At 41.8% G+C, this 25085-nt stretch overlaps 1 protein-coding gene across 4 annotated transcripts in view; it reads right to left on the minus strand.

The window, feature by feature from the left end:
- Positions 1 to 21930, minus strand: part of DHX35 (DEAH-box helicase 35) — a 74881-nt gene extending 52951 nt beyond the window's left edge. For all 4 annotated transcript variants that reach the window (XR_014296105.1, XM_082645400.1, XM_082645399.1 and 1 more), the window contains exons 1-4: positions 21868 to 21930; positions 15256 to 15389; positions 10220 to 10312; positions 2727 to 2804 (exon numbers count right to left, since the gene is read on the minus strand). Coding sequence is in view for 3 of the 4 variants with exons in the window: in XM_082645400.1 (XP_082501526.1) it covers positions 2727 to 2804; positions 10220 to 10312; positions 15256 to 15389; positions 21868 to 21907 (345 nt within the window). In the remaining variant the exon portion in view is untranslated. The remainder of the gene's footprint in view (positions 1 to 2726; positions 2805 to 10219; positions 10313 to 15255; positions 15390 to 21867) is intronic.
- Between the last annotated feature and the right edge of the window lie 3155 nt (positions 21931 to 25085).

Below are 25085 nucleotides of genomic sequence, written 5' to 3' on the forward strand. Positions count from 1 at the left end.
CAATAATTAAAACTCAATAAGGAGTAAAAATAACTCAAGGAAATAGAATTAATTTCTTGTCCAGGTAGAGATGGCAAAATAAAGGCATCTTTGCCCCCATTTCCCTCTCTCAGAGCTAATTTAAAACAAAAAAATAAATAAATAAAACATATTACCAACCAAAACCTGCATCTCCAATGAAAGAAGGAAACTGGCACAAGCCCAAACAATAAACTAGGAAACACAGTTGCCAAATACTGTGAGGTCTGAATCTAGAAGAAAGGCCCAGGCCTCCTCACAACCAGAGCAGGCTGCTGGCTTCCTTAATGTGTCACCTCCTTAAAAGGCAGGGCTGACAAGCCTTGTATTAGGAAGACAAGAAGCAGTAGTGTGTTCAGACCCAGGAGACACAGGAAATGTCTCAGTGGAGACCCACTTTGACAGCAAAGAATCACAAAGGAGGGGGAGTTGAAGGAGAAGGCAGGCAATCCGATAGCAAGTTATCAATCCCAAATCAGAGAGCCCAAAGGATCTTATCATGAGCTGCAAGAGACCTCTCAAATCACTAAGGAGTGCTGGACCAGATCCTCATCCTCATCCCCCACCAGCAAAGGACAATAAGAGATTTGGTGAGAGGCCAGACCAGAACAACCTCACAATTCTGCAGCTAGCAAATAAGCCCACTCAAAGATAAGTAGTTATCATAAAAATACCAACACAGCCCACTGCATTAAAGCTAACTAAGAAAGAAGGAAAGAAAGGAACATGAGCAAAAAAGCAGTTTAAAAAGGAAATTGCAAAAGTATTACCCAAAGAAACAGAAGTAGAATTCAGCCAAAGAAATCCAGTTTCAAAGAAATCACAAGCTTAAGCTAAAACAACTTAAAGAAGAGACAAAATCAAAGCACAGTTGAGGAGAAACAAGGTCTCAAATGTACAGGTCAGAAACCGATCTGTGGACATCCTCCAAATCTCACAGCCTGAACATGAAAGAAGTTACAGAGAGGCTTTTCCCAAATGTGAGAATAATCCCCCAAATTTACACAATGCTACAAATGCTACAAAGCCAAAGGAGGTTCTCCACAGTATCAATGATAAAAAGCAAATCGAAATCACCCACATGCTAGAGAAACATTAAAATACTGCTCTGCTCTCTGAAGGACGATAATGGGAAATCGTTGTCAAGTGGAGAGGTGGTCAGTGGGGACAGAGCCAAAAACTGCAGGAAAAAAGATTTACAGAAATGTTGTCAGTTAATCAATAAAAATACGATGCTATTTTCTGGATTTTTAAAAAATGTTTGTGGTATTATCAGCTTTTAAAATTTGTAACGTATTGTAATATCTCCACCCATTCTAAATATTCGCTTCTCTAGCTAGTAAAGAAACAAAAAAGCATTCAAAGAAGTGATTATGAGACCCAGATAAAGATACAAAGGAAGCAAAATAGAATAAATTTGACTAAAAACAATCATGAACATTGTGGACAGGCTTGAAGAAATCTCACAAAACAAACTGGAAAACAGATGATTCCAGAGAGGGTGCTAAATACTAAAAAGAGACAAAGGGGATCTAATATACACTTAATTGGTGCTCTTAGAAAAGAGAAAAAAATAAATGGAACAGAAAAGTGTGCCAAGAAATAACGGATGAAAACCTGCCTGATATAATGAGGTTGAGCCTGAAGATTAAAAGTTCTTCCACATTTAAGAAAAAGTGAGATAGAACAATCAGCATCAAGACATATCCTGGTACAAAAACAAGCATGTTACAAGCATTCAAGCAGAAAAAGTAGGCCAGGAAGGTAGGGAGTGGAAAAACTCCACTGGACCTCAGACTATTTCTATACAGTGATCCTCCAGGCCAAAAGACAGTGGAGCAGTGTCTGCACAGCTCCTAGAGAGGATGAATCAAGAATTTTATATCAACAAAGACCACAATCAAACATTCTCAGGCATGTAAAATTCAGCCAATCAAGAAATAAAGTGAAATGAGCAATTCAAAGTTGGCAAAACCTTGGAAAATTATTAGTGATTATTAAACTAGAATTAAAGTTAAATACTGTGGGAGTTATGATTACAGAAAAGAATATATATTTATAAATCTTGAAATAAAAATTATAGCACTGCATTTATCACAAATGGAGGGAGGAATGGTAGAAAGAATCAGTGCACTAATTTACTCTTGTGATAGGCAACTACTTATAACGTAGTTCCAAAAATAAGTAACAGCCTAAAGCTTTTTGTAATCCTTTTTCTTAGTTTTCAAGCTTTAATAAATTCTCTTGTAGTGAAAAATTATTTATCCAAAGTTCAGTAATTACTCCTATTTCACTGCAGTTTCCTCTTTTGTTAAATTCAACAAAAGCAAATATATGGCTATCAACCCATTTTTATAAAATCATTTCTATCCATCCAGCCAACCATTCATTTTTATGTGAACATAAAAGAGAAACTTGAAATGATGTTCACAAATGTTCAAACTATTTTTGCTGGGTGGTGAGATCTGGGTTTTGGTTTTGTTTTTTTTTTTAATCACTTTTTTTGTTTTGACTTCTGTACTTTATTACTACATAAAAATTCATAATGTACAGGTATCAATTTTACAAAAATAATCATAGTTCTTTTTCAAGTGAAGAATTAAATTCTTGAGGAGCTGCAAATCATATTCATTTGCAGCTTTTAGGAAACAAGGAAAAAGTCACCGAAATAGAAGACACAGAGTCTTTACAACAAAAGAGAAACTCACTGTAACAGCAGCCACTCTTCGGGGCTGGGTCACTCCTACCACTCTTCCTTCGGCTGTCCAGCCAGCTTCTGCGAGGTACTACAAATAAAATCACATTTCAGTATACACCTGACACCACTTCTCCAGAGACAATCTCCCCCAAGATGACCCTGGATTATGTTAAAATCACTGAGAAAAGAATTAGCAGATGGTTCTTCTCCCAGCAGAGATTTAAAAAACTATTTTGCAAATGAGGCATCCTAGGTTTTGAAATGTTAGGTCCTGTGCTTAAGTTCACAACAGAGGTGATAATCAGAAGAACTAAGGCATAAATTCAACACTCTGACTCCCCAGTCTTACAAAATTTCCCCGTACTATAGCTGTCTCAAGGAATAAAAAAACTATCCATGGGTCACTCAGAACAGTGCTAAATCTGTAGAACAAAGAATTTTAAAGTACACACAGAAACAATTCAATAAATATTAACCATACAAAATATTTTAGTCAGAGTAAATAAAAATAATTTGATTTTTTAAACAAGACCAATAAAACAACATTTGTTATTGCAAAAAAAAAATCAGACTTTATATTCATGTATATATCCCATTAGATTTTATTAGTATACATTAAATTTGATTATATTTATTATCTGATTTATTTCTGTATTTATTTGCCACATATACTTATTTCTTATGTATTTATTTGATTATATGCTTTTTAAAATCCAAAATGCATAACAGGGGTTATCAGAGTTACCTGTTTTCATAACGTCTAAATTGTTTTACAATCAATATATATTACTTCTATAACAGAAAAAGATTTAAAATGCTGTTACATACATGTATCTGCTCATGTGTTCAAAAGAAATAAAGGAAGGACAAACTAGAAACTAAAGAGAATGGTTGACTACGGAGGATTGGTAGGAAAGGGGCGGAAAAAGGGAGGAATGAAAACATGGCAGCAGGGATGAAGAGGGAGGGGCAATGCTTTGAGTAGAGCTTTTTGTGTAGCTCTGACTCTCAGAACCACAGTCATGTTGCACGTACTCTTCAAGTACCCAAATAAATACACAAAACCAACCAGGATGTGGAGGGAAACCAAAAGAAATGCAAACGCTATCAAATGACCCTCTCTGTACTACAAATGAATAACTGATCACACTGAAGGGGGTGGGAGAAGAAAAGAACCAACCTAAGTAACTGAAAACAGCATCTTGACTGAAGGCCAGAGATGCAAAGAACCGTACCTAAGTGTTGTAGTCTACTTAGTAAACGTTAGGGGTATGGGTTAGGAATTCTGAAGCTATTTCATGTGTCCCTCAGAATTTAACAAATAAATAAATACATTGTAGACAATGAGGATGGAGTTTCTCACTGTTGAAGAAGAGTTACAAGTAAGGAAAGGCTAGAATGAGCCCTATGATGTGGGATTGGAATCAACGAAGTATCAGCATAAATTCAGGATTTTTAATATATATACAGATTGATACAGATATATACGTGGGATTATGTAGGGATTTAGTATTCATATATATTTCCTAAATCTGCCCACTGAGACTTATAGCAATGACACCTCAGTAACAATGAGCACCCTAGCACCCAAAGCTTGATTTTTAAACACCGTTCTCCAATAAAAGGAACCAGGGCTCCTTGGAGAAGTGGTTGATCCCAAGGCTAGTGCAGGAAAAACATAAGACAAGCCTGAAACAGTCTGTGTTATTAGGAAGTAAGGAAGTGTTCCAAAAAAATGAATGGAGGCTTTTAGAAAGAACACAGGAGCCAAACTGAAGGAGCTCCTAATGACCAAAGCTGGACCATTCTGACCAACAAAATAATGGTAGTATTGGATTTTAACCCATAGAATAAAATAAATATCCATGAATCCATACCGATACACATAAATAATTGAATACATAAATGAGGGAGAAAGGACAGTTCTTCCTTACAGAAGATTCCATTTAATAAATGTAAAAGGAAATAGGAATAGAGAAAATTATTCATTAGGGAAACACCTGAGTAACTGCTGCAGACAAGATCTACTGAAGAATGCTAAAATTAGTAGGTGATAGTTTGAAAAGCAGATTATTTGCAGTCTAAAAATATCTCCTCCAAGATATTTACCAACTACAAAGGGAAAGGCAGTAACTTTACAGATGAAACCTGGCACCTTAACAAAGTGATCAAATTATCCTCACCAGTGGTAAGACCACCATGTCAACCCTCTTGATACAATGCACTAAGAAGGACACATCATTTCTATGGGATTCTTGCCAAAAATGCATCAGCTCAATCTAGTCATGAGAAAACGTCACACGAACCCAAACTGAGGGACATTCTATAAAATAAATGCCTGGTACTCTTCAAAAATGTCAAGGTCATAAAAGATGAAGAAAGAATGGGGAACTTTCATAGACTGGAGGAGACCAGGGAGAAGGATCCTGGGTCTTCTGGGAAGGAACTTTGGTGGGGAAACTGATGAACTTTAAATAAGATCTGTAGTCTGATTACTGGTATTGTTACTGTCCTGCTTTTGATTACTGTAGTAGGGGAAGTGGGGCAAAGGGTCTAAGGGAATTCTGTAATAATTTTAAAAACGCCTGTAAGGAACAGAGTGTTTTACATAATGTAGGGTTTTTGCTATCAAAACTGTGAAATTTCTGTCTTGGACTGAATACATACACAAAATACTACCAACCACCCCAATCAACACAAATTCAGAAACAGAACTACAACACTAATGGCTAAGATTCACCGAGTACATCACTAAGTGCCAGGAACTGTCTGGTATGCATAACCCCATTTAATCCTCACAACAAACCCAATGCAGAAGGTAATAGCATCATCAGCAATTTAGAGATAAGGAAACAAAGAGGTCATACGCTTTGTCCGAGGACACAGGTAAAAATCTAACAGCGAGGATTCAAGCTCAGCAAACCAAAGCCATAAAACCAGGACACAGTTCTACCATCCAAAATAAAACACACACGCTCTCGTAGTCAATCTCTTAGTACTAGTGTTAGGGGAAAGAAAAACAATTTGCATAATAATAAGTCTGTCCATGAAGCCAGTCTCTCAATACACCTGGGATTTAGACTTCTGCCTGCTTACGGTTGCTTACAGGTGGAAATTTAAAGATGCTGCAAAAGCAGGTATAGTGTTGACATCAAGAGTCAGTGGATGTGGCTTCCCTGGTGGCACAGTGGTTAAGAATCTGCCTGCCAATGCAGGGGACATGGGTTCCATCCCTGGTCCGGGAAGATCCCACATGCCACGGAGCAACTAAGCCCGTGCGCCACAACTACCAAGCCTGCGCTCTAGAGCCCACGAGCCACAACTACTGAACCTGTGTGCCACAACTACTGAAGCCCGCACGCCTAGAGCCCGTGCTCTGCAACAAGAGAAGCCACCACAGTGAGAAGCCTGCGCACCTCAACAAAGAGTAGCCCCCGCTTGCCACAACTAGAGAAAGCCCACACGTAGCAACGAAGACCCAACACAGCCAAAAATAAATAAATTAAATAAATAATTTTTTTTAAAAAAAGAGTAATTGTGGTGATGGTTGCACAAATCTGTGACCATACTAAAAACCAATGATGGGTGGTTTAAAAAAAAAAAAAAAAAAAAAAAAAGGAGGCAGTGGATGTCACAGAGGGAGGTTATTGAATGAATTCATCTCAGTTCCCTCCGCTCTTTTTAAGGGTTACCAAATCCGGTCTTCTTGTTAGAGTGGGATTAGGAAGAACTGCACCCACTAGAAGATGGTACTAATAAAAATTGTTGTAAAGAGCTTGTTTTCACAGTCCATTGTTTTGATAGAGCTCTAGGCAAAAATATCATCTAACTTCCACATACAGTTTGTGAAATTTCAAAACAGTTTGTTGACAAAAACCTGCTCATATTCTTGCCATGATCTTTAGTTCCTCAGCCTTTCCAGTTTTCCTAGGCCATAACTCATATTTAGCTCCACAAGAAGCTGGAAACTGTGACTGTCTCAGAGAAGTGGAACTGAGTGGTAAGGAAGAGGAATAATCCTACAGGAGGGAGAGCAGATATTTGGGCCAATAACATAATCTATTTTCACCAGCAAAGCTTAGGAGATTCACTTTTTACCACTTATTCCTTTGTGCTTTTTATATTTTGTACCATGAATGTATTTCCTATTCAAAAAACACAATGCTTATTTTAAAAATACAGTTCCTTAAAAATAATTAAATTCAGGGACTTCCTTGGTGGCGCAGTGGTTAAGAATCTGCCTGCCAATGCAGGGGACACAGGTTCGTGCCCTGCTCCTGAAAGATCCCACATGCCGCGGAGTAAACTAAGTCCATGTGCCACAACTACTTAGCCTGTGCTCTGGAGCCCGCGTGCCACAACTACTGAAGCCTGCATGCCTGGAGCCCGTGCTCTGCAACAAGAGAAGCCACCGCAATGAGAAGCCCGCGCACCACAAAAAAGAGTAGCCCCCACCAGCTGCAACTAGAGAAAGCCCACGTGCAGCAACGAAGACCAATGCAGCCAAAAATAAATTAATTTTTTAAAAAAAATAATAATTAAATTCAAATGCATGTGCCCTCTGACCCAGCAACTCCATAACTACCTCATTTATTCTATAAATATACCCATACGTGTGCAAACTGAGATAGATGCAAATTGACTCACTGCATCATTGTGATAACACAAAACTGGAAACAACCTAAATGTCTACCAACTGGGAACTGGTAAAATAAATTATGTGGAATCTATACAACTAAAAAGAGACTGATACATTAAGCGGAAAAAATAAAACAAGGTACATAAAGCATGTATAGATACTACCATTTGCATTTTTAAAAGGGGAGGAATATACATTTACATATTTCTCTATAAAACCACATTTCTGTGTAAAACCAATTAACAAATCTCTATCCAAGAAACTTGTAACATCAATTGCATCTGCATAAAGGAAGTATCAGAAGATAGGGCAGAAGAGAAATCGTTCTCTTTTTATATCCTCTTGTGTCTTTTGGACTTTAAACCATGTGAATCTATTAAATTTTCCCCCAAAATTAAAAATATTAAAAAAAAAACTTAAAAAAGAAAAAACCACCTGTGTTTGCTGCCATACTGCCCGGGCTGCATCCTCAGACCCTACTCCTCTCTCCCCTTCAGAACATTCTTCTCCCTGGACTCAACCCTTCAGCAGGTGCTCTCTGCTCCCTGGTAGCTAAGCTTTGCTGGGGGAAATGACCAGATCATTGTGCTATATTGTATTACTGATCCAAATATCTTCTACCTATCCCTGTGGGAAGACTGTATGCACTACCACCCTACTGCTATCAGACCTGGCCATGTAATTTGCTTTGACCAATGAATGTGAGAAGTGCCACTCCCAGTCTGCAGGTTTAAGAGCCAGCTCATGACTCTGCCACCTACTACACGTCCCAGACAGGAGCTGTGCCGTCATCCTAGGTCCCAGTGATCACGTGGAACAGTCCACACCTTGGGTCATCAACCCAAGAAAAGCACACAGTATGAGGAAGAAAAACACCTTTGTATTCTTAAGCCCTGGAGATTTTCAGGTTCTTTGTTACATAACAGAGTTTATCCTCAGCTGACTAAATAACCATACTGACTAATTCCAAAACAAACTAAACTCATCTCATCTCACATGGCCGTTTACCTCTGTTCTATATTCCCCCACCTCACCACTTTCTAGTGTCCTCATCTGTAAAATGAAGGTAACAACAGTGTCTACCTCACAAGGTCACTGAGGATTAAATAGGTTAATATGTGTATCACGTCACGTAGCACTTAGTATAATTACTACTTACTGTTACTTGGTTTATTATCATTGTTGTTATTAATATCACTCTCTTGCTGATAATCTCTCAGTAATTTAACATGGCCCTTCTCCTGTCTCTCTTTAAGAAGTAAGTAATCTGCTAGGGTCTTGACACCATCTGCACATATGTTCTCCCTCCAGGTCACCATCTCCTCTACTGTCCTTTTCCCACTGGGTCATTCCCTTCTGCCTACCTTTCCCCAGCTACACATTAGATCACCTGGGGAACTTTTAAGAAATTCCTATGTCTGGGCCCCATCCTAAATCCATTGTTGGGTTGGGCAAAAGAAGGTTTATTTTTTCTTTATAAGAGTTCAAAAATATGCAGAACTCATCTATGGTATTAGAAGACAATAAATATCACCCCTGTGTGTACGTTTGTGGGGGCAGGAAGAAAGGGTAGGAGACCATAAGGGGAGACGGGGGCTTCCGGGATTCTGGTGATGTTCTGTTCCTTGATCTGAGCACTGGCTGCACAGTTGTATTCACTTGTGAAGGTTTATCAAGCTGTACAATTATGATACAGGTACTTTCTGATATGTATTTTATACTTCAATAAAAATCTATATTAAGGGACTTCCCTGGTGGCGCAGTGGTTAAGAATCTGCCTGCTAATACAGGGGACAGGGGTTCGAGCCCTGGTCCGGGAAGATCCCACATGCTGCGGAGCCACTAAGCCCGTGCGCCACAACTACTGAGCCTGTGCTCTAGAGCCCGTGAGCCACAACTACTGAGCCCGCGTGCCACAACTACTGCAGCCCGCGCGCCGAGAGCCCGTGCTCCGCAACAAGAGAAGCCACCGCAATGAGAAGCCCGTGCACCACAACGAAGAGTAGCCCCTGCTCACCGCAACTAGAGAAAGCCTGCGTGCAGCAGTGAAGACCCAACGCAGCCAAAAATAAATAAATAAAATTAATTTTTTTTAAATCTATATTAAAAAAGGAAAGAAAAACTTACAAGGACTCTTATCCCTGACCACTTAAATATCATTCTTCACCCCCCAAGTCGAAGCTCTTAAGACACACTTTGACTTCACCCTATCTTTCCACTCTTGATCTTACCTGTCCACTCTGTTGAGCCCCAAGCACTTCTCCACCCCAATATCTCTAACCACAATATTCACTGGATGAGGACATCTTCCCAGCCAACTCCCACTGATCATTCAAGATCTATTTCTTTGTCTTTTTTTTCTTTTTAATATTTTTTCCCCAATTTCAAATGTCATTTCTTTTATGAGGCCTTTCCTGATCCTTTCCACTTCTATCCGCACCAGATAAAATTTTGTCTTGTAAGAGAGGTTTCTTCCATAGCTCTGCATAATTCTATAAGTCAATCTTTATTCACAACTATAGCAGCATCCATCTTACACCACCTCTTCAACTGCAATTATCTGAGGACAAAAACTATGCATTACACCTCTTCAAATGAGTTCCCATTGTTCCTTTCAGAGTATGGCTATTCTAATATTATTTTAGAATTATAATAAATTGAAGATGACCGTTACTTCTTCTAATCAAAGAAATTAAAAGTTTAATAAAAGTTCAAAAGTTTAATAAAAAACATCTAGTTGGGTTGACTATTTCCTCTCTGAGAGGAGATCTTAAAACTGCAAAAAAAAATGGTAAAGAGAGTTCTCAAGTTACAAAATCCTTCCAATCAGATCTAAGTATAAAGACACATTTAAATGTACTCACTTGTGGAATCTGCGTGCTTTTCCCACATCCTGTTTCTCCAACAATCACCACTGTTTGATAGTTTTCTATCAAGTACAGTATATGATTCCTAAGCTGAAAAAATACAACCAAACATTGTAAATAGACATACATTTTCTCAAAAGACCTAAACAAAAATATTTAAACATTATGAAATTAGCTGTTTGCCAAAGGGAAGGAAATTTTTAAAACAACTATCAAAATATATTTCTAATATACATCAAAATACATTGCAGGTACTGTTGGTGCCAGTACAAGGTGATGCAACTGCAACTGAGTGTAATAACTTATCAAAATATATAACGCACATACCCTTTGATTCAAGATTTCCACTTATAAGAAGTTAGACTACAGACATCCTAATACAGGTGAATAAAGATGTATGTACAAGCATCTCACTGCATATTGTTTATAAGAGCCAAAAATTCAAACAGCCTAAATGTTCATCAACAGGGGAGTGGTTACACAGCTCTGAAACACTTCAATAGTGGAATAATACACAGTTGTTAAAAAGAACAAATGTCTATTTGTACTGATGTGGAATGGTCAATGAGGTCTGCTATGTAAGAAAGCAAAGTGCAGGATAGTGCGAATGATACACTACTATTTGTGTTTTTAAAGAAAGGGTAGGGACTTGCCTCGTGGTGCAATGGTTAAGAATCTGCCTGGGGTTCAGGGGACGTGGGTTCAAGCCCTGGTCTGGGATGATCCCACATGCTGCGGGGAGACTGGGTCCGTGCGCCACAACTACTGAGCCTGCGCTCTAGAGCCTGCAAGCCACAACTACTGAGCCAGCATGCCACAGCTACTGAAGCCTGCCCGCCTGGAGCCCGTGCTCTGCAACAAGAGAAGCCACCACAATGAGAAGCACGCGCACCGCAATAAAGAGTAGCCTCTGCTCGCGGCAACTAGAAAAAGCCCACGCACAGCAACGAAGACCCAATGCAGCCAAAAATAAATAAATTAAAAAAAAAAAAAAGAAAGAAAGGGTAAATACATATATGCTTCTTTATGTATAAGCTACTTTGAGGAAAAACAAAACAAGAAACTGGTAACTATACTGTCTCCAGTGAGCAGAAGTGGCCGGGGAGCAGGGGTGTGAAGGAGACATTTGAATTTTGTTCAACATCCATGTATTACTTAACTTAATTTTTTTTCATTTATTAACTTGTGAAAACAAACAAAAAGAATATGCTTTCGTCTCTACCTCTAAGGCCAAGTTCACAATAAAGCAACCATAGGTTACGTCTATATTTCATTTGGGCATTCCTTAACCCATTCATTAGGAGCAGAAACACTGATTTGGCCACTGCAAAGTCACAGATAATTCCAAGATCCCATGTACTTAGCTTCAGAATGTATTTCTGTACCCACATTTGATTACAGACACACCCGATGATCTGGAAAGTCATAAAGGTATTCCATAAATTCCTGGTTTGGAATGAAGTAAAAACCTGCCAGATTCTCCCACTCTGCTCACTGCTCAGCTCATCTGACTCCACACCAGCAATGTGTTTGGTGAAGATTGGGAGAGACAGATGCTGCCTTCCTGGCTAAATAAGGTATTGACTGTTTGGGGTTTTGAATTTAGCATTATTTAGGGTCTAAATATGTAGTTCTCAAATCTTAGTGTAAAAATCTTTTAGGATACTTGCTAAAAATGAAGATTCCCAGCCCTACCCTCAGGGTTTTTGATTCAGTAGGGCTAGGGTGAAGCCCAGGAATCTGCATTTCTACAAACACCCAAAGGAGATTCGGCTGCAGGTACTCTGGGGCTCGTCTAGATGCTTTCCTGTCGATTGCGTGGACTCTGTGCTTTCTCTTGTTTTGGGCAGAGAAAGGGGAAAGGTTTGGGTTCTTCACCGATACATTGTAAATGATATTTTGTAGATCCATCTGCTGGATGGATGGTTGAATGGATGGATGGATGGGTGGGTGTTCAAGGAAAACTTGAAAGAAAATTTGAATACAGAGAGAGACACACACGGTATTCCAGGAAAGGGAAATGACATAAGTAAAGAAGACGGAAATAGGCAAACTATATGAACTCTATTCGAGGTGTGCTAGAAAAAGCCCACGAAAGGCTCCAGGTTTGACTTGGAAATGAATTACAATAGGTGTAGTTAGAGCCGCACTGTGAAAGCCTTGAACGTAGAGCTAGCGTCTGGACTTTAGCTGGGAGGCAGTACATGCTATAAGTGTTCCGAGAAAACTGGGCAGCCATATACAAGATTGATTGAAGCATGAGGAAACTGAAGGCATTAACTCAGACTTCATGTGCTAAATACAAAGCACTGCAAGTGGAGAGTCCGACGTGTGACATTCAAGAGAGAGATGACAAAACTGTTTCCAGTTTGGAGACTGGGAGAATGACGGTACCACCGACAGGCACAGGCAGGGAAATCAAGGAGAGCTGGTGCAGAGGACCAGACTGAGCTTCAGCGAGGCTGAGTTTAAGGAAGTAAGAGGACAACCTTGCACAGCAGTGTTCAGGGCCCAAAGAGAAGGCCAGCCTACAGGAGGTAGCCGAGGGGAGGGCTGCCTTGAAATGGCATTGGGGTAAAGGGGGGTGAGCCTTTGATTTACTGCTGATTTACTGCTGCTTTAGTTTCAACTTCTATTTTTAAAGCTATTTTCACTGGGACTTCCCTGGCGGTCCAGTGGTTAACACCTCGCCTTCCGATGCAGGGGGTGCAGGTTCGATCCCTGGTCAGGGAGCTAAGATCCCACATGCCTCAAAACATAAAACAGAAGCAATATTGTAACAAATTCAATAAAGACTTTAAAAATGGTCCACATCAAATAAAATCTTTTAAAAAAATTTAAAAAGGTATTTTCGGGCTTCCCTGGTGGTTGGGAGTCCGCCTGCCGATACAGGGGACACGGGTTCAAGCCCCGGTCTGGGAGGATCCCACATGCCGCGGAGCGGCTGGGCCCGTGAGCCATGGCCGCTGAGGCTGCACGTCCAGAGCCTGTGCTCCGCAACGGGAGAGGCCACAGCAGTGAGAGGCCCACGTACAGCAAAAAAAAAAAAAAAAAAAAAAAAGGGAATTTTCACTTTTAGTTTTAATGGGGCAGCAGTGGTGAATGGGTAACTTTTTATCCTTTTGGTCTCCTAACTTTATCTTTAACATTTTATGAGATTGTAACTACGCTTAAGCTCTGCTTTGATTTTTATCAATAACTTACACCCCTTTTCTTACCATTTTAATTTCAATATGTTATTAATACCTTCTTGCTTTCTTTTTTTAATGTTATTTCATTTATTATAAGTACAGTTGGAGGATGAAGAAGAGTCAAGAAAATTAAATACTCAGTAAACAATAATTATCCTTGTACTTCCAACATTTACTACATGTCAGACATCTTACTAAATGCTCTATGTGGCTTATCTCATCTGGTCCTCATAACAATCCTATGAGGAAGGTACCATTAGTCCCATATGACACATAGGTAAACAGAAGCTCAGGCAGTGAAGCAAGGCCACCCAGCACACAAATGATGAAGCCTGGGTTTGAACTCTAAAGTCTAGCTCGAGTCCAGACACTTCATCACAGCTCAAACTATGTCCCTCAATGGTGAACCTATAATCTTATCTCCTGAGGGTCAAACTGGTTTACATTCACACGTAATGGATGAGGTTAATCACCTGCAGAAGAAACCCAGCAGCTATCAGTACAGGAGTAACTAAAACGTTTGGAGCCACAGAAAAGTCTGATCGAGGTGACCTGGCGAAATTCAGAAGGCGGCTGTTTCATATCCATTTGGAGAAAGAACGTATTAATAGAAGAGGCATTATTAGCACAGTCTAGACAAAAAAACTCCCTAAGTGCAAGGACTTGGACAGCTTTCACCCAACACTGTCCGGAAGAAAGAGAGACACAGGTGCTGGTGGCCCCACTTACTCGGGTCATTCCAGAGACATCATACAAGGCAGGGAGAGTTCATCACCCTTCATCAGAGGCTACAGGAAATAAATACCCTTCAACTATACCTAAACCATCTTTGGCTCTGAGCCCACTTCCTGATTACAATTTGGCTTCCCACATGGACTTGGCAACGGGGAGAAGAGTGTGTCCATGGACTGTATTATCTGTACTGGAGAACCACGGCTCACTGTAAACGAATATATTCTTAATTCTAGTTTACACTTTGGTCTCTTATGAGTATATGTCCATTTCATGAGATTAATAAAATCACGTGTCTGGATGTGCACATGGTATGTAATAACCATACCAAAATCCCATCACTATCTCAGTGGGAGTTTCAACAGAAACAACCTTGTATTTTTAATTAATCTTGGGTAAAGAAATATGCCTTTAAAAAGAAAGCTAAAATTGGCCACATGTTGGTAATTTGTTGAAGATGGATGCATAAGAGTTTGCTGTGCTGTTTTCTCTACTTTTCTGTATATTTGAACTTGTCCGTAACTGAAAGCAAAGAGGGGAAAAAAGAATGTCATTTCACTTCATCCAGTTTTTCCAATATGTAAGATCTAACCAAAAATAAAAAACTGTAAGGACTTTCCAGACATATAAAGTTAACTAACACACATATTTTGAACAGACGATTCCTTCAGATAAGGGCATCTCTGAGCTCGCTGCATTCTACAGGATCATTAAGAGTAAGAGGACATTATTCACTTCAGTGCCAAGTATAAAGCTACTGCAGGGGACTTCCTTGCTGGTGCAGTGGTTGCGAATCTGCCTGCCAATGCAGGGGACATGGGTTCGATCCCTGGTCCGGGAAGATCCCACGTGCCATGGGGCAACTAAGCCCGTGCGCCACAATTACTGAAGCCTGTGCACCTAGAGCCCATGCTCCACAACAAGAGAAGCCACCGCAATGAGAAGCCTGCGCGCCGCAATGAAGAGTAGCCCCCGCTCGCCACAACTAGAGAAAGCCCGCGCACAGCAACGAAGACCCAACCCAGCCCAAAAAAATAATTAATTAATTATTTTTAAAAAGCTACTGCAGCCTGCTTCAGGCCGATGACTGAACATACTTATTTAATGTACCTTGAACACCGGCAGCTTCTGCCTCTGCTGCTCTATAGAAAGGGCAGCGTAAGGATTGTAAACAACAGTCGTTGCAGAGTTTTCAGCTAGACTTTGTCTGTCTTCAGAGATGCTGACACCTGGTCCCTCTGTACCTGCAACAGAAATGTTTTTTTCAGATTCTCTGATATAAGGAACAGAAAAATGGTGTGAAAGTTACAAATTCAAAGATGAAGATATACAACAGAAGCACTGCATTTTAATCTCAAACTACCAAAAGGTACTAAACTGTAATTTCAGGAAAGCATCTAGAAAGGCGCCTACGAGACTATGGAAGAGCCTCACTGCGGTGTCAAGAACAAAGGAGATGGCAGACCCACTGGGCTCCAAACTGGCCACACGCAGCTGTACCTTACAGAGGACAATGTATGGAGTTCTGGCCACCGTGCTGCTATTATAACCAAACTCTTAATAAAAGTGGCAGAAACCTAGTAGGAATTAGCTGAGGCAAACGATGAATCCTATCACCGTAGGATGGCAGCAAGGTTCAGGGTCAACGGGCACCGACCGGGGACTCAAATGCTGCCTGGCCTTTTTCCTTCTCTCTCTGCCCCTCTCGACAAGCTCCTCTCAGTCCCTGGGGCTGGCTTCTCTACAGGAGCTGGAATTAAGGCTGCTTCCAGGGCCAGAGCTCAGGCTCACAGTTCTCCACCACTCACTCACTCACTCATCCAGCAAGGATGGACGTGCCAGAGATACAGCAGGGAACACTACAGATGCCGGCCTTACCCTGGCGCAGCTTACTTGTTTCTCTTATTCATCCTCCCAAAGGAACATAACTTAGTGCATAAAGTGGTAATGGAGAAACACCCAGTGAGGGGAACCGGGAGTCCCGGGTGTGTGTTGTCTGTTTGGGAGATGAGGAAGGCTCTTCTTCTCCCAGCTTAGGGCCGCTGTCCAACCTGATCCAATCAACCACGGCCCTGGAGTGGGGTACAGTAAGTGGCAGCGCCTATCTGAATCACAGAACTGCAGTGGTTGGCTGGGAAGTGCTGGGCCAAGAAGCCACTGTGCTGAGCAGATTAAACACCAGATACCCACAGTGGCTTCTTGGTAAAAACAACGAAAAACTGGGCCTCAGGGTGGTGAACAATAGGGAAGCCATATCCCCTCCCGTGAAAAGTTGTTCAACATACAACTTTTAGCCTGAAAAGGATTTTTAGCCTGAAAAGGAAAATGCCTTAGGAGGAACATGGGTTCAATTTTTATCATCAGCCTCTGTAACTTTTCACACCAAATTGTTCGTGCAGCCCGAGACAGAACTCAGAGTAGTAAGTAAATGATACAGTGTTCAGAATTCAACTCAACATAAGGAAGCTATCTCTAAACGTTAGACTTGTTCAGGACAGGGGTATGCCACCTTTGTGAATCAATAACGACCCCCGCCTGAAGTTCACAGCCCTCTGTTAGGGGTGCTAACAGGGATAATTACCCAATACTATCACCTCCCGGGTTTTCTGAACTCAGAATCTGTGATGCTATGTGAAAGTACAGAGGCTTTGTGATAAGAATATTTAGCCCAGTGATTTATTTTTACATTTTTGAGGGGTCCCAGATCCCTTCGACAATCTAATAAAGGCTATGAACTCCATCTCCTGAAAAATACACCAGAATGTAATTTATCAGAACACAAAATGCTGGAGGTCCAGGGACACCCTAGAGCTAAATTTAGTATCACTGCTGTAGATCTGTGATCCCTTTTCCTTTAGTTTCTAGGAACATAGCTGTGTACCAGAGGTCCAAGGTTGCCAAAAATCAGGTAAGTGGGGCACTGCTGTATTGTTTTGCCAAAATGTTGACCTTCCTTTCAACAAGATAAAAGATAGAACAGGACCTGGAATAAAGCCTGTGCTCAAAGAGGTGAGTTTCCTTTCCTTTCTACCCTTATTATTACTACCTCTGATTAACTCCTTGTAATCTTCACCCAAGAAAACCAGAGCAAAGAAATAGCTTATCTTCATCAGCTCTGCTTTTGTCCTGAATTCCCTCCTTTTCCAAACGTTTTAAACCTTTACAGCATGTCTAGAATCTTTTATTTATTTTTTTATAATTTTTTTAAATTTATATTTATTTTTGGCTGCATTGGGTCTTCGTTGCTGCAAGCGGGCTTTCTCTAGTTGCGGCGAGCGGAGGCTACTCTTCGTTGCGGTGCGCGGGCTTCAGTAGTTGTGGCTCACACACTCTAGAGTGCAGGCTCAGTAGTTGTGGCGCGTGGGCTTAGTTGCTCCGCGGCATGTGGGATCTTCCCGGACCAGGGCTCGAACCCGTGTCCCCTGCATTGGCAGATGGATTCTTAACCACTGCACCACCAGGGAAGCCCCTACAGCATGTCTAGGATCTTTTAACATTGCTCCCGCAACGTCTCTTACTTCCTCCCACACCAAGGTTTAATCCACCCAGGTGTCTTCCTGACTACCCCATCCCTCCTGTCTCTAACCTACAGCCAAGTTCACCTCAGTACATTCAGTTATGACGTCTTTTATGAGAAGAGCTACTGTCAATCAATGAGGAGCATGTCTCCTCCACACAAAAGACTTCATTCAACCAAACCAGGCCTGCTTCCCCACTATATATATACATCCCACAGACCATTCTGGCTGCCTATGGTTTGTTTTCTCCCTTGGGAACATTCTCAGTGCTTAAGCAAGTAACAAGTTTGTAATTCTTGTAATCTTGTAAACCATTTCCCCATCTATAAAACAAGGCTGATATAAGCACCGCCCCCCACCAATCCAGCAGTCCCTCTAACCCAATTTTTCAGTTTGAGTGGTGACCCATTAATGGGTTAGAAAACTCATGTAGTGGGTCATGGCTAGCACTTTTTAAAGATGAACTAGAAGTAGAATAGAAAGTATCAGAGTGCACCCCAAGAAGCAATATTGTTTTTGTACAACTTTTTTCAGTTGTGTGTATGTGCATGCACATACATGTGTATGCATGCTGAACCACAACACAATACATGATGTGTACCCATGCTGGGTCACAACACATTTCTTACTGTATATCAGGTCAAAAATCTTCAAAGCTGTTGCTATAAAGCGTTTGCCAGGCACATTGTCAAACATTGATTTTATCATTAAATATTTGTTGAAGGAAGGAAGGAAAATGGCCAGGCCCTTCTGATCCGCTTGTACTAGCAAATCAAGTCAAACTTTTTTCTACAAAAACCTCAGGCAGCTCATACAAAGATCTTAAGGCAGAGATCACAAACTGGTAGAGATCACAAACTAGTTACTCAAGGACCCCAAATATGCCACTGTTAAAATGTTTGAAATCATTCATCTAAAACATGTAAAAATTTCCCATTTCTAACCTGGATATTGAGCCCATATGACACCAATTGGGTGGAACCATGTACAGCTTCCTGCTTTAGATAGCAATGTGTACGCTTCAGTGTAATCAATACTGTACACATGTCACTGTACACACGCTCTAGTTTGCCACAGTTCCCACCACTCCCTATTATTCCCACCCAGCACCTTCACTTATTTAGATTGTCCCAGAGGCCCCCTGTAGCTACCTGAGCTTGTGACTCCCAGCCTATAGGACATATTCATCTACCCTTATACCCAGTCTCACTCACTTCCCTGACCTTCACCGTGTATTTCCCACATCCTATTTTCATATCTTCAACTTCAGTTTCCTAATCTGTAAAATGAGAGTAATACCTCCATCACAAAATACTGTGACCGGGACTTCCCTGGTGGCGCAGTGGTTAAAAATCTGCCTGCCAGTGCAGGGGACACGGGTTCAATCCCTGGTCCGGGAAGATCCCACATGCCGTAGAGCAACTAAGCCCGTGTGCCACAACTACTGAGCATGCACTCTAGGGCCCACGAGACACAGCTACTGAAGCCCACACACCTAGAGCCCGTGCTCCACAACAAGAGAAGCCACCACAATGAGAACCCATGCACTGCAACGAAAAGTAGCCCCCACTCGCCACAACTAGAGAAAGCCCACACACAGCAACGAAGACTCAATGCAGCCAAAAATAATTTAAAAAAATTTTTTTTTAAAGATATTGTTACCGCTTAATAAGATGACATAAGTAAAAGTGACTAGCACAAAGGGCCCAGTAAGTGTGCACTAAATCCATTCCCATCTCAGTGAATGACAACAGTTTACCTAGAACACTGGTTCCCAAACTTTGATGCACACTTGAATTACCTGGGGATCTTTAAAAAATACTGACACCTGATTCCTAGCCCCTCCGAAATTCTGATTTATTACCATGGGGTATGATTGAACAGCAGGAGTTTTAAAAGCTTCCAAGTGATTCAACTATACAGCAAAATTTGAGAACCACTTACCAAGATAGTCACTGAACCCAGAAATCTGAGTCATTACCGACTTTACCTTTCCCCACATCTGCCTCTAAAATCTCTCCCATAATGTCCCTCCCTACTGCTCACATGCCAGAATTGAGGTTTCAATATCCCTTCTCGATTTTAGTAGCACCTTCTCTTAAGGGCGTCCCTGACTCTAATTTCCTCCCCCAAGCATTCTGCTCACCAAGGCCAGAGTTATCTTCCAAAAATAAACCTCATCGTGTTACCTCCTGCTTAAAAACAGTGAAACCCAAATTCTTTAACTTGCATGGAGACTTCTCACAATGAGGCCCCTACTTACCTTTCTGGCTTCATCTCCTACTACGCCCCAAAATATACCCTGCCACTAAACACCACGCTACTCAATTATTTTGGTGTTTTGGACCCTGCTGGGGTACCATCCCACTTTGCCTTTGTTCATGCTACACCCTTTAGAGCTCCATTCTCCTACCTCTCTGCAAAACAAAGCCTCATTTGTGCTTTAACGTTCACCTCAAAAATATCACTGTCTTGATGAAGTATTTCTTATCCACACATTCAAACTTTCCCCCTCTTCTATACTTCCAAGTAATTATAATAGTTAATATGTATCTAGTGCTAAGAGCTTGATGTGTATTCTCATTTAATCCTCAAAACAATCCTTTGGGTAGGTGTCATTCCCAATTTACAGATGGGGTAACCGTGATTTTCCCAAATCACCAAGTTAGTAAGTGGTAGTCAGGATGGTCTCTACAGTCTGACCCTAGTAGAGCTCATCTTCCTTACCACCGCCTTTTTCTGCCTCACTTTAAAGTCTCTTAAAGAGGATATCCAACTTCATATTATAATGGAGAGAGAGAGAGTATAAATCTTGAGAGCAGAGCAGAGCCCTAGTCATCCGTATTTGTCTCCTAACCACAAGGCGAGGTGTTCAGTAAGTATAACTTCAGTGAAGGAACTAAATAATGGAATAGAACTCTTAGAATAATCCCATGTTCTTTAACCAAAAGAGCAGCTGGTCTGATTTTCAACAATTCATTTAGGCCTTTATTGTACTTAACACTTTGACCTGTTATTAAAGGCTTGAATAAATAAAATAGAGGATATCTCATTATCTAAGGGGATCTTAGCTTTGGCTGCAAATAAAACTCAGGATGGATAATTGGCTGATGACTTAAATGCTGAATCATAAAATTACCATTAGGGGACAAGTTACAGATTTTAAAAAAAGAATTAACACAACCCTTGCTTAGGTTTATGTTCATCATCACTGATAGGCACGGTCAGAATTTCTGGGAACCACTCTAAAATACCCTTTAAAACTTTCCCTTATATTACCTTCTCTGTCTTATTTCATTTTTGCTGCAATATACAATACTGTGCACATCCAGACCTGCGGAGGTGCAAGTGGTGGGAAAAAAACAAGCTGGTAACCCTTTAAGAAACTTTTGTTTTTCACAGGAAACTGATGGAAGAGGAGGAAGGGTCTGGCACGTAAACATTCAATAAAATCCTGACTGATGAGTAAATTCAAACAAAACAAGCAAATCATTTTGCGGCTGAGAAGGTGTTAGCCTGCAAGAGGAGGAGTGGGTGACAGCCAATACGAAGCGGGGTGTTCACTTTCTGGCAGACACGTGGGGCGGACAGAAACCCCAAAACAGACTAAGATACTTTCCCTTTTAATGATCACTTCCTCTACATCCAACAATGCGTCATGCTCGTTATTCCAGCCCACAGGATAGATGTTACTATTCTGCCCATCTCACAGGTAAGAAGGCTAAGGCTAAGAAGGGTTAAATGACTTGCCCAAAGGAACTCTGCTACTCTACGGCAGAGCCGAGAATTCGAACCCAGGCAGTCTGATTTCCTAACGTGAACTCCTAAACCCCGAGCAGCACCCCCTGTCCGGCCCCAGAGTGGCCCCAGGGCGGTGACAGGACACGCATGGGCGCTTTAGCGTTTCCCCATCGCACGGGTTGGGCAAGACAGGCATCAGGAGTGAGGAAAACGAGGCCTGTGGAGGCTGAGAGACTGGAACGCGATCACACGGTGAACTTCTGCCCCGGCTGGGGGCGGATCCCTGAATCCCTCGGGACCACTGTGGCGCCTAAGCCGCGGAGCCCACCAGCTCAGAGGCAGCGGTGGCCAGCTAGCTGAGGTCAGGCCTGCGAGCAGGGCCGCAGGCGCCAGGACGCCGGCCGCGGGGCCAAGACCGAAGTCAAGGTGCCGCATCTGCCCAGCGTTCCGCCAAGGGCCTTACCAGGTCTCCAGAACTTCACCGGTCCCACGGGCGCAGCCATGCTGGGGTGAAAGGTCCCGAGGAAGGCTCCACCCCTTCTTTGCGCATGAGGCCCCGAAGGGGCCGCGGGGCGTGGCCCGCGAGGAGCCCGGGCCCTGGAGGTTCCGCGGTGTTACGCCACGCCCCCGTGACCACCGCCCCCTCCGAGCCACGTGACATGCGTTTCAGCCCCGCTGCGGGGCCCATGTGACCCGACCCGCCATATTGTAGAAAAGGGCGCGCTTCTTCGCCTCTGTAACGTGAGGGACCTGGGTTTTAAGTGGCCTCCCTAGGAGCATGGAGTTCCTTGGGTAGCGGCCGCACATCTCGGAAAGGCCGAGCTTTGAGAAGGGACCGCTGGCACGAGAGTTTGTCGCCGCCTGCGTCACTCGGTGGGCAAGGAGGCAGTGTATCCCAAATTAATGTTACATTACAAGTTATCACGGCTGTACTATTTTTTTTTTCAAGGGTTGTCATATGCAAGAGTAACTAAGGGAGTTCAGCACAGCCTTAAGGGGCAGAATTAGAACCAGAGGGTGGCAACATATTTTGGAGCTGCCTCTAGCAGTGAGTTTTCTAGCTCTGCAGGTGCGTGAGCATAGGCTGCAGACTACCTCTCAGAGCACTGGAGGCAGGATTCAAGCTATGTTTGCAGAGTTAGAATAAATGTCATTTTCAAACTTGAGACACCTTTATGCTTACTAAATTTATTTTATTTATTTATTTATTTATTTTTGGCTGCGTTGGGTCTTTGCTGCGCGCGGGCTTTCTCTAGTGGCAAGCAGGGGCTACTCTTCGTTGAGGTACGCAGGCTTCTCATTGTGGCTTCTCGTTGCGGAGCACGGGCTCTAGGTGCACAGGCTTCAGTAGTTGTGGCGCACGGGCTTAGCTGCTCCGCGGCATGTGGGATCTTCCCAGACCAGGGCTCGAACCCATGTTCCGTGCATTGGCAGGCGGATCCTTAACCACTACGCCACCAGCGAAGCCCTGTACTATTTGTTTTAGTCTCCAGATTTTCAGATTGGAGGATAATAATAGTAACTACCCTGAGGGTTTTCTAGTTCAGTAGATATTGGGCGCCTACTGTGCGCCCAGGTACTGAAGTTTCAGTCTCTGCCTTCATGGAGCTTCTGTCCAAGGCGGCGGGGTGTGGGGGGAGTATGTCGTGGGAGTAAATGAGTAAATGCTCGATAAACAGTAGTGTTTATTATTATCAGTAAATAAAACAGTGGAAACAGTATGTAAGTCTTTAGGGACCTTGAGAGTAATGCTGAAAAGGGGAAGGGGGAATGGATTGAAATAAGAAACTTAGAAATGGGTAGATTTGTTAGGCTAGGACACTAGCCCAATGTTTCCTCTAGTTTGACTACTCATGATTCAAATGCTTGTGAAAAATACAGATTCTAGACCCCAATCAGTCCCGAATCAGAATTTCCAGGGGCATGGCCTGGGAACCTGCATTTCGAGCCACTCCGCAGATGATTCTTTCCAGCAACCAGTTTGAGAAAGGTTCTACTAATCCAAATGAGAGCTAATAAGTTCGAGTAATAGGAAATGTTTAATGGATAGGAATCCAATTGGAAGGAAGTGAGAGGCTTCAAAATCTATGCGCTTTAGAGCTGTGAAGAAAATTCTGCATTCTTCTGAGAGAAATGGCATAGTCGTGGAAAGATCAAGGTCTTTGGAGACAAGTAGACATGATTTGGAATCCTAACTTTGCCATTTCCTAGTTCCTGGCTGTCATCCAACGTAAGTTGTAAAATGAGGTTTAAAAAGGTTGTATTGGGGCTTCCCTGGTGGCGCAGTGGTTGCCAGAGTCTGCCTGCCAATGCAGGAGACACGGGTTCGTGCCCCAGTCCGGGAAGATCCCACATGCCGCAGGGCGGCTGGGCCCGTGAGCCATGGCCGCTGAGCCTGCGCGTCCGGAGCCTGTGCTCCGCAACAGGAGAGGCCACAACAGTGAGAGGCCTGCGTACCGCCAAAAACAAACGAACAAAAAGGTTGTATTAAATGAGAGAACACGTAAAGCCTTACTGTGTAAGACACAGCAGGCATTCAATGTTAGCTCCTGATAACTCAAATAGAGCAAATCCACCAGGGGAAAAATCAGACTTTACATACATACACCCATTTCCAAATATCCCTTTTGATTTAGTTCCATAATAATGAAAATAGGGTTCACTATTTTCAGTGATAATTACTGTGCCTAGAATTCTCCATCAATCCTTTAATATCCTTCTAAGAGTCAGCTCTAAGAAGACTTCTCTAAATTCACCATCCAACTTAAGTATTCTCCCTCTGCAGACCTGTGTGCTCACTTTTATGATTTAACACTTATTTAGCTGAACTGTAGTTAATCTGCCTGCACTGTCACACTGGGAGCTTCTTGAGAACAAGCATCATGTCATATTATTATAGCCCAATAATAAAGTGACTGTTGAGTAATGTATACATGAACACCATGCTTTATACTTAATTTTAATTCTTAATGACATTGATTCTTCCTTGTTTTATTTTTGTCTGATTTTCACTCAGGGCCCAAGTATACAAAACAGGGTTTATATATAAATACAAGGGGAAATGAAATAAATGCCACCTTTTACGATTCCTGTATTTTATAAATTACTCTATGACTTATATGAAGACTTCCTATTTACAAAGAGATAGTATAGTAGACATGCCCAAATTACTGGATCATAATCTTAAAGCTGGAGGAGACTTTAATTGTCTAGTCTAAATTCTCTGTTTTATAAAAGAAAAAACTGAGGCCCATGGAGGTTAAAAGGACTTCATCAGAATCAATGAGCTAATTTAGTATCAGAACTGAAACTAGCATTCAGGCTTTCTAATTCCCAGGCCAGTGGTTTTCAACCACATGGACCATTTAAAACCATTAGAGCTTAGCTCTCAATGAGAATTAGTCCTTCTCCCTCAGAAAGTTCTGAGCCCAGCGGTCTCGAATGGATTGTTTTGCTTTCAAAGACTTCTACTAGGGAAAACACCTAAGTAATAACCTAGATGTTGATGCTGTGGTTTTATTGCCACAAACTAGGAATGGTCTCAATGGACTATCTTACCTTTCCTAATTAACTATTTTCAGAAAGAATGGCCTAAAATAACTACTCTAAAAATTAAAACCATTATTTCTTGAGATGGCATCCAGAATTTATTTAGCTCATTACCAAGAATTACATGAAAGT

Source organism: Mesoplodon mirus, assembly GCF_964341445.2.
Source record: "Mesoplodon mirus genome assembly, chromosome: 15".
Classification (NCBI taxonomy): Eukaryota; Metazoa; Chordata; class Mammalia; order Artiodactyla; family Ziphiidae; genus Mesoplodon; species Mesoplodon mirus.